Source organism: Trachemys scripta, chromosome 8 (genome assembly GCF_013100865.1).
Source record: "Trachemys scripta elegans isolate TJP31775 chromosome 8, CAS_Tse_1.0, whole genome shotgun sequence".
Taxonomy (NCBI): domain Eukaryota; kingdom Metazoa; phylum Chordata; order Testudines; family Emydidae; genus Trachemys; species Trachemys scripta.
Window position 1 is genome coordinate 66073956 of NC_048305.1, and position 16578 is coordinate 66090533.

The 16578-nt window shown below is 42.7% G+C and overlaps 1 protein-coding gene across 4 annotated transcripts in view; it reads left to right on the forward strand.

Moving 5' to 3' along the window:
• Nucleotides 1–1131: 1131 nt before the first annotated feature.
• NR5A2 (nuclear receptor subfamily 5 group A member 2) overlaps nt 1132–16578 on the forward strand; it is a 125449-nt gene continuing 110002 nt past the window's right edge. Inside the window, exons 1-2 of one of the 4 annotated variants that reach the window (XM_034778860.1) lie at nt 1133–1417; nt 13889–14026. In XM_034778860.1, the coding sequence (XP_034634751.1) occupies nt 1354–1417; nt 13889–14026 (202 nt within the window). In that variant the 5' untranslated portion in view covers nt 1133–1353. Of the gene's footprint in view, nt 1418–13434; nt 13518–13888; nt 14027–16509; nt 16529–16578 lie in introns of those variants that run through there. The other 3 variants (XM_034778863.1, XM_034778862.1, XM_034778861.1) reach the window with 3 other exon arrangements.

Sequence of the window (16578 nt, forward strand, 5' to 3'; positions counted from 1 at the left end):
TTAGGGCCTGATGCAAATTTCACTGAAGTCCTTAGAAAGACTTCAGCGGGCTTTAGATCTGGCTCACAGCACAGTCCATTTTCTCTATTTTGGAATAGACTGGAAATTCGAATTAATGTAAACTGGATATGACAGGCCTGATTCTGATCTCACAAAAGTTTTACACTGATGGAATTCCAATGACTTCAGTGAAGTTATTCCTGATCTTCCCTGGTATAAGAGGAGAAACAAGCATCATGAGCCAAATTCTGCACTCAGTTACATGGATGTACATGCAGCCTAACTTTATTAAAGTAAATTAAGTTACACTGCATTTACTCCCAGGGTAGCTGAGAACAGAACGTGGCTCGACAGACGTGCTCAAAATGACATGTAGTGATCATTTGCACTACATGCCCTTATAACATTGATTTTCAGCATTGTTCAAAGTGATTCTACACGTTAGAAAAGTTTTTGCATTAAAGCAGCTTTAATTGTGAGTACAATATTGCCTATACATTATTTTCCTAGGATAACCATGTTTAACTATGCTGTAAAGCTCTTGCTTTATTGAAAATATAGTGTACGCTTTTACCTAAATGGCTGTCATCCAAACAAGTTGGGAGTTAGTCTCCTGTCTAATGAGTAGGTGCAATAAAATGGGTTTGTCTGACAAAAAATCACCATAGGTTTGCTAATGCTCTTACCCAGGGAATAGAGTCCTAAGCAGATACATAGGCCTAGTTTAAGAAATTAACGTTTGCTTGTTTTGCCATCCAAGGAGTATTTACAGAAGACAAAACAGTCATACTTGTTGGCCGCTGTGCAAAGAGGTGATGACATCGAGAGGACAGGTCACAAGCCTGAGTTTATTGTCATTACACTTACATTGGTACTGGGTTTTATCCACTCAGTATGATCTTCTGACCCCACAATTTTACAACCTTCCACTCTCTGTGCTTCATAGCACCTCTCCACTTCTAAGTTAATCATTTCTCTGCCATTATCTGCCAAGAGTTCTTATCTCTTTTGCTGTCACTTTATAACAGAGTCCTCTTATCAACCTGTACAGAGTCATGTGACCATGCCGAACCTATCACAAGTTTCAATTCTTCTGATTAGAGAATATCATGAAATGGGATACATGGTTTAGGGCAGGCCACTAATGTTGGAAAAAGTACAGAGTCCATTGAAAGACATACTTGCTACTTTCTGAATTCTTGGATTTTTGTTGTTGTTGTTCATCTTGCTGACTTTCACTGAAGGTTATTGTAGCCTGGGTCTCAAGGCCAGAAAAGTTTACAAGCCACACCTTTTGCCAAACTCAATGCTGTACACCCTATACCCAAGGACATTTTATATTTATACCTAATAATGTCTTCTTGTTCTGACACTGGCAACATACAGGAATCTATAAAACATGGACTTACACCAGTTGGTAAGTAAAAGCTTTTCTAACTGTTATGGTAACTCTGCTTAACTCTGTTAACCTTGAGCCTTATCATCCATGCCAAATTGAAAATCATCATTATGGGATAACTTAACAACTGTTTAATTTACACTTTGATTTTATCAACAAGAATATGAATGCATTAAAATCCCTGTTTAAAATGTTAAGTAAACAGTTGATGATTTAATTGAATAGCTTTCTCTTCTCCAGGTATAATATAATCACTAAATACATAATCTGTCATCACTCTAGTCTAAAAGCCATATGGAATAACATATTTAATGTAATTATTTGTTACAATTACTAATATTTGTGCAATTGTCATTAAATATATAAAAGGCAAAAATGCATACAAATCAGGCCTAAGCCTATTGCATGATTTGAAGTCAATAAAACCTCAGAAGCATTTTATAGTCTTATCACACATAATACAGACTTCTAATACATATGTATTTAGATGCTGTACAAATGAAGTTAAATATTCACTGAGTGTGAGCAGGGCTGTAAATAAGACAATGCATTTAACATTTTAAAGTATCTTTATAAACCTTGAGTGCATTCAGATAGCCTCTGGAATCACCAACTTCACTACACTGAAAAACTGGAAGGCATTTATTTTACTGCCTTACAAGCTCTTACTGAATGTTGCATGGTGTCTTGTTCTTGATGTTTCTCTGGCATGTTTTTGACTGTTTTAGGGGGGTTATGCTTCTGTGTTTTAAGCCTTGTCGATTCTCTCTGAAATACTCTCTGTGTAGTTTTTCCCTTTCATTTATACTTCACTTCGACCTTTATCAAAATGCCAAATCTCGAATTATTCTGCTTATTTGTTCCACGGAGTTCGTACAAATTAGATCTAGAGTCGGGATTCTTTTTCCGTAGAGAGAATCTAGCATCCTACTGCCTGTCATCTGAGGGAAGAATGAAATGCCTGCTGAACTCCTGGAAAAGTATGAAGTGCATAGACAGAACAGCAGAGAATCACTCTAATGGGGTTAGACCGGGATGTGATTGTGCCAGGCTTGGCGGTGAAGGAATTTTACTTTTAAATAGTTTTCCAAATCCCTTGCGAATCCTTGTGTCCCGTGGCCTGAGCGTCTCCTTTCTGTGCCTTGAGCTAGCCAGGTGTTGATCGTTGTTCAATTGACAGTCCGGGATTTGCTTGCAAGCGGTCTCCAGTTGCGCCGTCCGGGTCGTATATAGATGCTCAAACCAGGGCTCGCGTAAAAGTTACAGTGGGTGACTGCGACGCCCTGGCTGAGCGCAGCACCAGGCAGGAGGTTTCTCAGCCCCAGGCAACGTTTAAATATACCGATGTACACTATTGGGTTTCACTTCTGGGGCTTGGCTTTTTGAGAACTATGGCAGGAGCGAATTTGAGGCTTGACTTTTACAACGACTGATTATAACCCGTGCCCTTGAAAGATGGTTTTCGCCTGGTGGAAAGCCTTCGGGATGGAGACCTCTACCCCTCGGTGCCTTACACTCCCGGGTGCGCGATACATGGGTTGATCGCTGGGAGCAGAGGGATCTGAGGAAACTCTTTAGCGGGTGGTGGTAGGGGCTGGGGAATGGCTTTGAGATCTTAGTTTGCAGGCAGTCTAAAGACAAGGAAATGCAGTTGAAACTTTATCTCTTGGGAGGGGCCGCTGCTTTTCCTTTCACTGAACTCCACGGAAGACCTTAGCTCTGCTTCCCGAGATATGTTAGCCAGCCAGCGCTCAGTGACTCCAGAATCGCCCCCAGGCCAGGCTCCAGTTCTGCGGGGGGCTTTTCCTTTCACTTCGATTTCACATTCTCATGGGGCCATCTTTCAGCGAATGAATGGTGGCTACTCCGCTTGTTCTGCTCTAAATGAACCTCTGAAACAATAATGTTCAGCGCCTAAGCGTTGGTGTTTAAACTTGGCCTGGCACAGTTTACTTCTGAGAGCGTGACTGTGTCTCGTTTCAACTGCAAAGCGGCAGGTTATGTGGGTCAGCGTCTCTGTATACTAGCCAAAGAGTATAGACCTGCGTAAAATGCCCCAGTGACATGGTGAATAGGTCCATGGGCTGTGCGGGGGCTATTCCTCTGAGATCGTTTGATTAGCGGAAGGATCTCCACCAGTCTCCTTGGTGCATCTTCCCAGACTCTAGCAACCGCTTTTCTTTCTCCATCCAAAGCACAGGTTGTTCAGCACAACAAAGTGGGTTTCATTCTCTTCTCATGCCAGTTGGGGTATAAATACATTGCTTTTCACTGCTCAGAGATACAGCGTTGTGAGAGGCACCTCAGTGCTTCAGGAGATTTTTACTCAGTCAAAGCAACTCTTTCTAAATTGGGTGTTCCACTGTGATGTTGGGCCACATGCTGCTCTCATTTCTTCAGAGGGGTTACTCCAGATTTATTGAGGGCGGGCTCTGGCCCAAGGATTCCATATGTGTTCCAAATGTTGCACTTTCTGACCCACTTGTCTCAGGACCATTTGAGAGATTTTAGGCAGACGTTCTCAGGTTGCCTTAACAGTCATCGGTTGGAATGAGGCTAAAGAGACCAGAAAAGGTAAATTGGACGAATTTGGGTCCATCTAAAGACTGCTGCTCCAGGACGTGTTTAACAGAGAAAGGATCAACCCAAACTCCTACTGTGTGTGTATACCTGTGCTACTTTAAACCACAATTCGACAAGCTTAAGAAAAATAAGAGAGTTAGTAGAGGAAAATATGAAAAGGGATAGACAGTCTGATTCTGATCTCATTCAGACAGACATAAACCAGAACTCCACTGTCCTAAACTGGGTTAATGACCTCAATGTAAAACCAACATGAGATCAGAACCAGGTCTGCTGTATGTGTGTGTGTGTAGTATGTACTTCTACTGTTTACAGGCCAAATATATACTAGTTTAAGTGGGAATAAAATATGGCCTATTGCTGAACAATTTAAATATCAAATGTATTTTAAATAACTATAATAGGGCCAAATCCTGCATCCCTTACTCAAGTTAGCCTAACTCCCAGGACATTAATGTGATTTTTGCCTGAGGAAGAACTGTACAATGTGGCTCAGAGTATGATATAGAATGTCTGTCTTCTTTTCTTAAAACTTTAGTATAATAAATCATTGAGTGCAACTCAGGAGTAGGAAAAATTAAAGAGAATGGTCAGTCAGGTGAAGGTTCTAACCAAGGTAAGGCCATATCATAAAGAGAAGTACAGTACCTAGCACAATGGAGGCCTAGTCCATAACTAGGGCTCCTAGGTTCTACAACAATAGTAACAGTAATCATTAATAATATATTAGCATGTATCACATTTACCCCCAACTCAGTTTAAGCTTCCTGTTCATCAAGTACGTCCCTTATAGAAATATAATGATGCTACAGAATACCTTATTCTCTTATATTTTGTTTATATAGGGGCCATATCCTCAGCTGGTGTAAATTAGTATAGCTCCACTGATGGCGTGGACTTTCAAAGTGACTATATTATATGCATTGTATCTCTGAGACACTGGGTCAAATTCAAATAAATGCAGCCTGGAAAAAGCCAGTGTAACTCCCAGGAGAGTCTCTGGGCTCAGTTCAGTGGTGATCAATGCACTAGGCCAGATTTTTCTGTCACTTACATTGGTGTAAACCTGGAATAATTCAATTAAAGTAAATAGAGTTACTCCAGTTTATGGCAGTACAAATGATAGCAGAATCTGGATGTCAAGTCATCATAAAAGAGTTGTAAGTTAATGTAAGTGGCAAAGCACTGTAACCTTGCACCAATTTGGTATTCACTCAATAGATCTGTGTGTAACTTGCACACTATTGTTTGGAAGTGGTGTAGAAGTAAATTAAATTGATTCTGCTCTCACTTGTACCAATGTAAACTAGGAATAACTCTACTGAAGTTAAATTAATTACACTGGTGTAAAACCAGTATAAACAAGAACTGAATCAGATCCAGAATTTTTAAAGATAAATCACTCTGGTCTGTTTTAACTTTCTCCCAGGGCCTCATTCACCGTTGGCATAATAGGCACAACACCAAGTGGGCTGGATTCTGATATCCGTTATTCCAGTTTTACAGCAGTATATCTCCATTAACTTCAGTGGAATTATTTCTAGTTTATATTTGTGTGAGAGGAGAATAAGGGCAATTGACTTCAATGGGTATATCCCCTTCTTAAAACCACAGCTGATTTTGGTCTTCAAAGAATGCAATTCACTTTGTACACTCCCTCAACAATAAAAATCACAATATTTTGCCATTCACAACCAGTTTCTGGCCAACTGATGAACAACATGTAATTTACACCATCATTCATAGCACCCATGTACTTTGTCCATTTAGTCAAATTTATACCTTGTGTAAATCAGTTAATAGACTTGGACCAGGAATGAATATGGGTGATTAAATCAAAACCTAGCTTTTACTTAGCATTTCGGGCCTGATCCAACTCCCAGTGGGAATCTTTCCATTGATTTCTATAGAAGTTCTATCTTGCCCTTAAAAGGTGAATAGACCCTGGAACATAAGCTGGCCCCTCGTTTTTCCTGACTTCCTGCCTTTTAACTTTTCCTCCACCTCACCCCAACAAAGGTCATGGTAGGCAACTGGGATTCAGTAAGAGTTGATGGTGCAGCACTCACAGGATCAGACCACATCATTAAATGGACTTTTTGAAAATATTCATCCAGGGCTCCAAATTTTTAATGGTTTTACTTTTCTTTACTCAGCCTTTTGTCTCAGGGTTCCTCAGGGAACCAATATACAATTTGTAGACACTTTAGTTATGATTATTTAACATGCCATTAACTTGAAAAACTGGTTAAGTGGAAGGAAAAAAATAATCTACTTGTAACTTCTACCTATGAAATTTTCCAATTTGCATAATATTTACTGTCATCCTAATTTTCTGTATGCCCTGAGGCAACATTTATATTTCCTACTATATTATATTATATTTATTAAAGTGTTTTAGGGTTTAATGAGTTAATTGATAAGATATAGTTTCCAGTGTATGGTGCAATATTAATTGACTAACAAATCAGCAAGATTATATTAAAAAGTTGAACATTGATGTGTGTGTGTGTGTCTTTTGTACTGTGGATAAATGTAGCTGGAAATTAGGCTTATTGAGAAATTTGGATGAGAATATCAGCATTAGCAGATAGCTGTAAACTCAAGTTTCACAGTACTTTCAAAATAGGGTCCCCTCCTTTATTTCTTACTCAGGCAAAGTTTCCACTAACAAATGTAGTTTTGCCTGATCCAGGGCATGCCCCAATACTGTCAGGACACAAGTTAAATTCTGTATTTGTTTACAATAGTGAGGTTTTGAGTCTGTCATTTTTAAATGTACTATGTCAATCTTGTCTCAAGATACTTTTGGAAATTTGGCTCCTCATTGACTAAATACTAAACTTTTTTTTCAATTTGATATAATGGAGTAATTAGACATTATATTTAATTTTCCAACTATAGTGTTACAAAGATTAACACATTTACACCTAAATACACATTATACATGCATTCAGTCTGATTCTAAATTGCAGAATAGCTGAGATAAAGTAACAGAGATGATACCTTTAGTGTCTAAGAGGAAAGGATTGCGGTGTTCATAGATCTCTACCAGGCACCTGCCCATGTGGGTAGGTTAGGAATCAGCTCTTAAACTTTTCCTTACATAGAGTAAAGGGGAAGAATCTGCTGTAATGGTCACCATTACAGGATGGATGAGTGGGGGAATAATTATAATTTCCTATGGTAATATATATATATTTCTCAGGTATAAATGTTTAAAGGTTTATTTTATGACTATATGTGTGAGAGAAATTATATATGAAGTATATGTATATATTGATATATAGATGTATAAGCATAAGCTATGTTAATTACAAAGATGAGTTATTTAAATAAAGTTTTGCAAGCTTCAGCACATAACTGGTATGTGGGGGGAGGGAGGGGGGAAGGAGACCCAAGAAAACTTTTTTACTATTGAATCAAGGTTACTTGTCCCTGAAATAATAAGTTTTTTTTTTTAAATCTGTCTGTACAGTATAGAAATCAGTTATCTCTTATGATATAGAGACTTGGGTTTAGTTCTAATACAATTCTTACTTTCTTAATAAAAACAGATGTAGTAGCTGTATGTGTCCTCCAAGCTATAGCTTTTCTTTTACAGAGTGATCTAAAGAAATCTCAAATAGTGAAGCAGAAATATAGACAAAGGAACCTAACTAGAAAAGTACAGTGATTTAAATGACACTGCAGTAAACATGCTATAGATTTGCAACACTAAAAGTAGGTGAATGTGATAATTAATAAATAGTAACTAGACAAACGGTAATAAAATAAAGTAGTAAAAGCTAAAGCTCCGATCCTGCAAATTCTTACTCACATGAGTAGTATTTACTCTCCTAGATAACCCCGTTGGCATACCATGAGAAATGTCTATTTGTTTGTGTAAGGGGTTAAGGATGGGGCACTTCATTTGGAGTCACCTCCTCTTTGTCTATATGGTAAAAACTAAAAATTTTCTCAACTTTAAAAAATGATCAAAGATGAACAAATCCTACCCTTCTCCCCTTCCCCCGGCTGTTAATGGCGACAGGTCTGAGCTGTATTTAATCCTTCTGCATTAGATCAGCTTTTCCATCTGAAAGGCAAACAGTGAATCGCAAGGAAAAAAAAATCCTAACACCATTTCTGCCTGAAAGTTTGGATCTCAAGGTGGCCTAATGGGATTGGGTGAAAACTGCAGCCTGGACTAGACTGTAGTTTGCTACTGATGCTGTTAGTTCAGTAAATTCCTCATGCAACCTTTGGGCACGTGTTGTTCACATAATAAAATGTACCAAAGGTTGTCATTGTTTAATTTCGGATTGGATTGCAGAGTTACAACCACTTTGTCCCACCCTAAACGTCCACCCTATATACACACCTCATCCTCATCTCTTTTAAACCTCAATATCAATACTCCCAGTTTGTTTGCTGTAAGAAAGTTACATTGCAACCTAAAGCTAGTGGGAAACTATAAACTCGAGTCTTTGTACGACTGTTGAAGGTGGGAATATTTTACTCCCAAACTATACATGGCAAATGTGAAATTTGCTTTTAAACCACATAATTTTAAGTGACCTTATTGCATAATATTTGCATTGAGATTTGTAAGAGAATTAAACAGAGAACAGCTAGGTATTGTGTGGTGTCTCCACCCGCATGGGCTGGAAGGTACAGCAACTAGTACGAGGTGAAGTCATTACAACTTCTCACTGGTGATGACTCATTTCGCAATAAAAAAAAATACAATCACAGAGATACGTTACCACTTACCTGACCAGGTTTATTCGTCGCCATATAACATATCTTGTATGTTTCACTCTATGCTGCAAGGTGTTTATAAGGCATGGATGCGTTCCAATGTACAGCAGTAAGCTTTATTGTTCTTTAAAAATAGCACTGCAGTCAATAATTGATTGTGTCGAAATAGTTGTGTATTTCGGAGTAGAGGGGATCGACAGCCCCAGTAAGGTAACTGTGAATCACTCAAGCTAGTAAATGTAATAGACTTTTGAAAAGGTTGATCACCTGCGACGTATATTTTACAGCCTGACTCACTGTGCATTGAATTTTACATCGGATCAGAAAGGTGTGGTTTTGGTTTTCACTTCTCTAGACCGGGCAGTTTACTTTTTAACGCCTCCTTCTGCGAGTTTTGGCTTATAGCACTAACAATCTCTAGCTCGTCAATCCCAGGGTATTAAATACAACACTTCCAGTCGAATGGGGAAAAAAACCAACCAGCTCTTTCTCTTAAGGGTCTTGCCGTGACTTCATGTCACTCTTCCCTTTCTCTGTCTGAGAGACGCGGGTATGCTTCACATTCGGATTGACAGAAAGCAAGCAAGAAAAAGAAATGTGTGCGCATGTGGTCGGGGAGATGAGGTATAAAGCGCATGAATTGTTCAGGAAGAGCTTTGCTCCCATTGTAAAGAGATCTCTTGCATTTCGTGCTTTCCGAAGTTGACACTGGCTCCTCTGCTGTATTTTATGAGGGAACGTATCGGTGAGTGGACTATGGACAGGCTGCGCGATAGTGGCACTTTGCCTTCCATCTACAGACACAGTTTGTCACCGCTGATCTTTGCAATGTGAACTTTTAGCAGAGGCAAAAAAGGGAGTGCTAACCCTAAACATTACTATAGAAGCAAGAGGACTCTTGGTGTGGCTTTGGATATAGACTTCCCAACAGCAAAATTACAATTTGCTCTCATTTATTTCTCAATGTGATCTGGGGGGAAAGTTCCCTTCGCACAAACTTTTCAAGGGTTTTCTTCTGCTAGAGCCGCCTGCCTTTGTGGTCAAATAAAGAAAACCCTCTCCCCTGCAGGACACTTTACCCTACGCAAAGCAGAAGGTAGCCTAGCATTTGTTGCTCACAGGAACGCCCATCAAAGTTCGAAAAGTTCCTGCTTAGCTGGAAAGCCTTTAGGAGCGCCCAGCTTTGGGCCTCTTTCAAGTTCCCAAGAATTGGAACTGGCCTTGAAATACCACGACATGGACCTCTGCACTGTGAAAACAAAAGGAGCAGAGGAAGTTCCCGATTGAAAAAATAATGATAATAATCAACCCGTGTTTTTAATGGACTTGTACATACGTTTAAATGGGAAAACATGAATATTCCAGGGCTGTGCTCCTTGCGCTAATCAAGGCTGCTAGAGGCTCCCCAAGCCATCATCTTTTATTATTATAATTACACGCGTCAATCAAGACCTTCAGGCTACATCAGAACAAGCCAGGCAAACTCAGGAGAGAAGTCACATAAAAAAGTTTGGAGAACTTGGTAAGGAATGGCGAAGGGATTAGAAGAGAGGGTAATTAAGGTTGCTCAAGGCAATTGTGAGAGCTAAAGCTCCATGTTAAATTAAACGTAGCCACGAGGGAGCAGGTATCATTTATAATGGTTACTGCCCTAAAGTGTTACTTCGGAGAAATGTAGATGTGTAATAACCACTCCAAAGTATTTTCATCTACACTAATAACTCCTGGAGTAGCTTCGCAATGTACCATTTGAACTCCTTCCAAGTCAGGCCCCTGTGGAGTGATACTGCCTATAACATTAACTCCACAAGTACTAGTTAAACAGAGACTTGAGTACTAAAGAGTCATTTAGAGGGTGAATTCTGTATATACCTGAGTGGGAGTAAACCACTGGGAAATTGTTCTAAACAAAATAAGGGGTGCTAGGGTTGTGGGGATAGACATAGAGAGCGATAGATGAAGCCATAGATAGAATCTTCAGAAAGAAGACTGGCTCTTATTGGTGTGAAAATAAATAATGGGGGAAATCTGAACATTAAGGGCTCGATCTTAACCCAGCGTAGATTTGAACGCTCAAAACTCCCATTGACTTCAATGCATAACCTAGTCCTAGCTGACGAGCTACAAGACTGTCCTGGTTGGCAGGGTCTTTTTCTGCTTTTGCCCTGGTGGGCTAAAATGTTGATCTTCTTTACTCACCAGAAAGAGCGAGAGAAACTAAATGGATGGTCTCGCTGCGAGTTTATCGGACAACGACATGAAATCACTTTCCCCCGAACAATACACGGCAGAGAGGGATAGAGAACGACCCTTCTTATTTGCCCAGGAAATCTTAGAGAGCTGTAGGACTGAGGGTCTGTATACGTATTAATCTAACTTTCCAAGGTCTGTTGTAAATACTGTCATAGGCTATGCCTTTCATAATTTATGTCCTGCGGGGAGGTCAGGTGGGGTGGGAGGGACAGAGCAGAGATCTCTCTAACAGAGAACGAGGTGCTTTTAAAATAGGACACACGTAGCTAACTTTGCACCCATTGGAACCAGTGGGCATGTAGGGAGAGAAGCATCTTCAGTCTATTCTGCTACATGTCTCCAAAGCAGAATTCTCTGTCTAAGACCTGCTCTTCCAAAGCACCTCCGTGTTTTTATCCATTACATGGGCTACAATCTGCTCCTCATTGCTGCGGGGACAGGAAGCCCAAAGTGTTCTCCTCTAACCTATAGCCAAACCAAAAGCAACTTACATCAGATCCACTTGTGTGACCCTTTGCCTCTATTCTGAGCCCATTTAACCGGAGCTCACAACAATGTTATAGAAGCAAAGTCTATAGGTTTAAAAAAATAAGTAAATAATATATCTACAAACGCCAAGATTGTATGGTCTCATCTCATATCCGTCCGCTCCCCTGAGCGGAAGGCATCTTTCAGGGGACACTCAAACAGCCCTCCCTAGTAAGATACCCGCGCAGCTATTTATTTTTAAAACCTGTTCACAAGAGAATTTGAGAGATAAAATTCCAGTTTTGGAAATTATGTTAATATTGAGCAGGATTTTTTTCCCAAATTGGCTATTTCAAGATTTTTAAAATGTAACACTTACAGGTCTGATTCCCTCCCCACATTTAACCCATCCCGAGAATAGCAAGTCCTGAAAGAAAGAGAGAAAGAAAGAAACCTATTTTGCAGTAACACTGACGTTTGGAGATATCCACATCTCCAGTAAATTAAGTTTAGATTTTTACTTTTAACTGCTTGATGGGAAAAGTTCAAACTAACTCAGCACAGAGCACAACAGAGTCAGTTATCGCTCTTAAATGACCCTTTGCCACTTTTTTTATCAGCAGCTCGGTCATCAAAAGTGTTTAATGAAGTTAGAGCAATAATTACATTTTATAGAATCTGTATGAACAGTCATGAACCTTTATTTTCATACACTATTATAGTCAATAGCATGTATTACTTACAGTTCAAAAGGATTTTTATTTTCCAAATATTTACATTTTTCCATAAATGTGAACATGATTAACAAGAAGAATAATCATAACTGTCAGATATAGGAGGTTTTGATTATTTTGAAGATGGAACTAATGCTTGCTCATCTAATGTCAACAAAATAGATATATGTTAATACAACTAATTCGAATATCACAGTAATATTGTTACCTCGACTAATGGACGGTGAGTTTTGATTGAAATATTTCTGCTCCTCGTGCTAGTCAAATAGAATACATTAAAATCTTTGAAATCCCATTCACTAGAATGGACTGAGAATGGCTGCAATAACTGTGGGGTTGCAAACGCTGGCACCGAGAATTAAACATTGTCGCGTTTAGAAAATACTATTTGAACGAGGTCTTTCTGGTAACGTTGAAGTTGATGCCATTTACTGCACTTTTAGTCGGCAGGTTGGCTGTTGTTTAACAGATTGCTCTTTAGGGCATTTGCTTTATTTAAGTTATGTAGCTCGTCTTGATAGATCTCACAAGACTCTAGAAAATGTAGAATTAATACAGAAAACCCAACCGTACCTTCATTAGGTCTCCATCGGACTTTAAAAAGGAAATGTCAACAAGGGGGATCAAGGTAGTGTTTGCAAAGATGTACAATTCCTTTATAATAGTGTGCGTGTGGGGGGGGGGTGATAGCTTCCCACCTGAGACCACCATGTACAGACGCCGAGCCTAGGACCATGTGAGACAACGCACTCTCTACTGGAGAGAGTTCAACTCCAGCTGTCCCTGCTGTGGGGCGGGGAATAGCCCTGATGGGTGAAAATGGGATAGACAAGAACGTCTCTCATCACCCCCTGTGCACGCACAATGGCTGTGTGAGAGTGTAAGGCAAGAGCGCGGCTGCACAGTCAGGAAACAGCCTGCGATGACTGAAGAAGAACCCTTAGCCCTGCCTTCCACGGAGCAGGAATAATGCATTGCCCGTCTCCTTCCTTGCACGGCACCTTCATGTCTTATTCCCCCTGGATGCAGAGATCACCTGGCTTGCTAGGGATGTTTGCAAGCTGCTGGCCGGTGCACCTCGCTCCCTTAGGCGGCCCGTGCCTGTTTTACTAGCACTGTAATATCAGGATGATTTAACAACTGTAACTGGGGGGAGCTTTAGAGGAGGGGGAAGGGTTGGTTGCTGATTGTGCCTCTTCCTCATTGGCTGGAGCGGCAGTGTCAGCCCCCCCAGAGCCCTCACACTCGCTATCTCCCCAGCCCCCCTCCCCCAGCCCCAGCCGGCTGGGAAGTGCCTCTTCTCGGTGCATGTGGAGTAAACAAGGCAGGACCGCAAGGTCTGAACTTCGCAACTCCACACTTGTGACAGGGCGAGAGCCGCGGCTGGAGGGAGCCCCTGCCGGGCCGGGGGGAGGAGAAAGAGGGGGGGCGGGGAACCCGGCCAGCAGCGCACCAGCCCCGCCGCAGCGCTGCTCCCCGGGCTGGGCGCTCAGCCTGGCTGCTGCAGCTCTCCGCCGGAGCAGCGCCGCTGGCTCCCGGGCTGCCCCCTGGCGCGCGCCGAGCCCCAGCGCCACACGCGCGGGGCGCTAGCGGGCGGCAGCGCTAGGTGTGGGCAGCAGCAGGGCGCGCAGGGCACGGGCCGGAGTGGGGGGTGGACGCCGCCGCCGCTCGCCCCCTCTCCGAGCTAAATCTGTGCTGCCGTGCCCAGGTGCCGCTCTCCCGGACGGACACGGAGCCCCCATCCCGGCCCGCAGCCGCCTTGTCATGCTGCCCAAAGTGGAGACGGAAGCCCTGGGACTCGCCCGAGCGAATGGGGAGCAGGGGCAGATGCCGGAAAACATGCAAGGTAAGCACATGGGCGCTTGCTCCTGCGGTACCTGCCGGGCAGGGCTCCGAGCCCCGGGGGCAGAGATCCGCGGCTCCCTTCCCGGGCACCTCCATAAAAAGTTGGTGGCTCCTGAGCAAGCGGTTGTGGAGGTTTCTAAAGCAATTACCAATGCGCCAGCAAGGCTTAGCGGCACCAGCAGCTGGAGCCGGGCTGCTCTGGGCTGACCCGGGCAACTGTGCCTGACAATTGGGAACTTTGCTGAACTTCCAGAACCGGGTTACTAAAAGCTGCGTTAAAGCCTTCGGAAATTCAGCACTAAAGCAATGGGGAGGGCTAAGTGTAACTATCCTAATCTACCGTCTGCCCCCAGTGCATGGGAGCCGTGACACTGTGCAGTCGTATCCGCAAAGCATCAGACGCAGGGTGAGCTGTTAAGGGAAACCTAGTATTTTAAGAGGGGAATGGGGCCTATGGGAGCGGGGATTGGCAGGTCCCCTTTATTTTCCTTGCTCTCGATTGCTCGCAAGAAAACATATCCATCCCACTGGCTCTATTTTAAACGCGTTTTATTAAAAAAAAAAAAAAAAAAAAGGCAGCTCCAGATACTGGCTCGCATGAAAGAGCCTCAAAGTTTATCTCAAGCAAACGAGGGGGTAACATCAGGGAAGTCCCTGCGGCAATTCCATACTCGCCCTTTCCACGACCCAGATTCTGTCTCTGCTCTGGAAATAGTCCTTGCCACCTCTTTACAACTTTACCTGGCACAGACTCGACGGAATAAGCCTTGGAGACTGAAGCCTCGAAGGCATCCGAAATACACAGCTGTCAGGGGACAATTTCTAAGCAGGGTTTTAGCCATTCTGCTGCTTTATTAGCGGTCGTTTTCTGTGCTGTTCCTGTCGGTTTGCTAATTGCATTTATGGCTTTGTGTGAGAGTAAGTGCGGTAATAAGGGCAGTTTCTCTTTCCGTACAAATAACACAGGTGATCAACCAGATGCGATGAGAAACTTTGTTTCAGCAAGTCCTGAAACTGACGGTGTATTTATGCCTCTGAATTTCATTCCGTGGTGGTCAGAGAATGCAGGCGCTGGAGCTGAGTCGCTGGGGTACCATAGCTTAGCGGGAAGGATCTTTTAAAGTCCTAACTCCAGAGCGGAGCTGGAAACTTTCTGTCTGAAACTCAGAGACTTTCGCTTTAACCTGCGTTTATTTTGAGCTCGGGACAGGAGATTTGAACTCTGTCTCAGGGAAGTGACTGTTAGTGGCACGGGAACCAGTGATTCTCGGCTCGCTCCCGCGCTCAGTTAAAGGTGATTCTTATTTGCCATGCTAAAGGCAGGGGGCTTTCGCTATGTCACAGAGAGATTCGGCAACAGCGCTGGAGTTGCACCCCATTCACTCCCCTAAATGGAGGAGCAGAGAGGATCCCCTAAGTGCTGGGGACTGGCTGTATCCCATCTCCGTTTCGGTCGTTCTCCACGTCCTATCGTCCCAGGTGCCTGGCGGGGCTAGCTGGCCAGACACCTAGGTCACTGTAGAAAAGCCCCAGTTTAGCACAATGTGCTACTCAACTCTAGAAGCGGGTAGCGTTGAGGGCTCTGGGCGACCCTTTAGCAGAAACTTCTCTACCGGTCGCTTGTTTCAGCCTAAATTGATCGTTTTCAGAGGGCCCTTTTCTATCTTGAGGCTAATGGGACGCAGAAGTTGTAAGGGGGTGAGGGGTGTCAGGGTAATTCAGACTTTCTTTTTCTTTGGCTGTGTCCCGCTCAACATTGTGTTGTCCTGCAACGCTCCCGGGCAGCGCTTGGAAAAAATCTTTGTTTTCCCTACTGACCCCTTTGTCCATTTATTTTTTTCTTGGGACAACCGGGAACTTTGTTCTTGCTTCGGCCCCTGCAGCACAGGCAGCGTATATTTATTGCGTGCATATAGTGAGCAGAAAACTCAATTCATCCGCTCTTTAATCTTAGTTAAAGGATCGTCCACCTAAGGTCAGGTATATAAAAGAAATCAACAAGCGTGGAGATGGTAGCTGGAGAGAGCCATAGTGTGTAACACACATTCTGCTCTCTGATCAGATTGGCCCTGATTCATAAACCGTGAAGAAGTCGTTCTGAAAATATTTTCCCTCGGCTATTTCACGCCGTGTTAATTTCACTCCAGTTCCCTCTCTAGTTCCCATGGAGCCTGGGGGGGGGGGGGGATGATTCTTTCCTTAGGGGACACGGCTGCTGTTAGTTACTTAAGACTTAGCACATCTTTTTCTTAACCCAGAGACTCTTAACTCCAAGGCATCCTCAGCCGCTTTCTGGGAGATCTCTCCCTTGATACAACTACTTAGATGTAACTCGCTTAGATGACTCAAAAACGTGACAGCTGTTTGATTCTAGGGGAAGAAAATCATAACTTCTGCCGCTGCTGTGTCCATCACCCCCTTACAGAGATAACTGATTACATTACAAACCGTCAGCTGCCTGGTGTATTTTGCAGCAGGAAAAGGGAAGGAAATTGGCTCTGCGGTGAGAGGTTGTGGGTTTTTTTTTGGGGGGGGGGGGAAACAATCAGACCT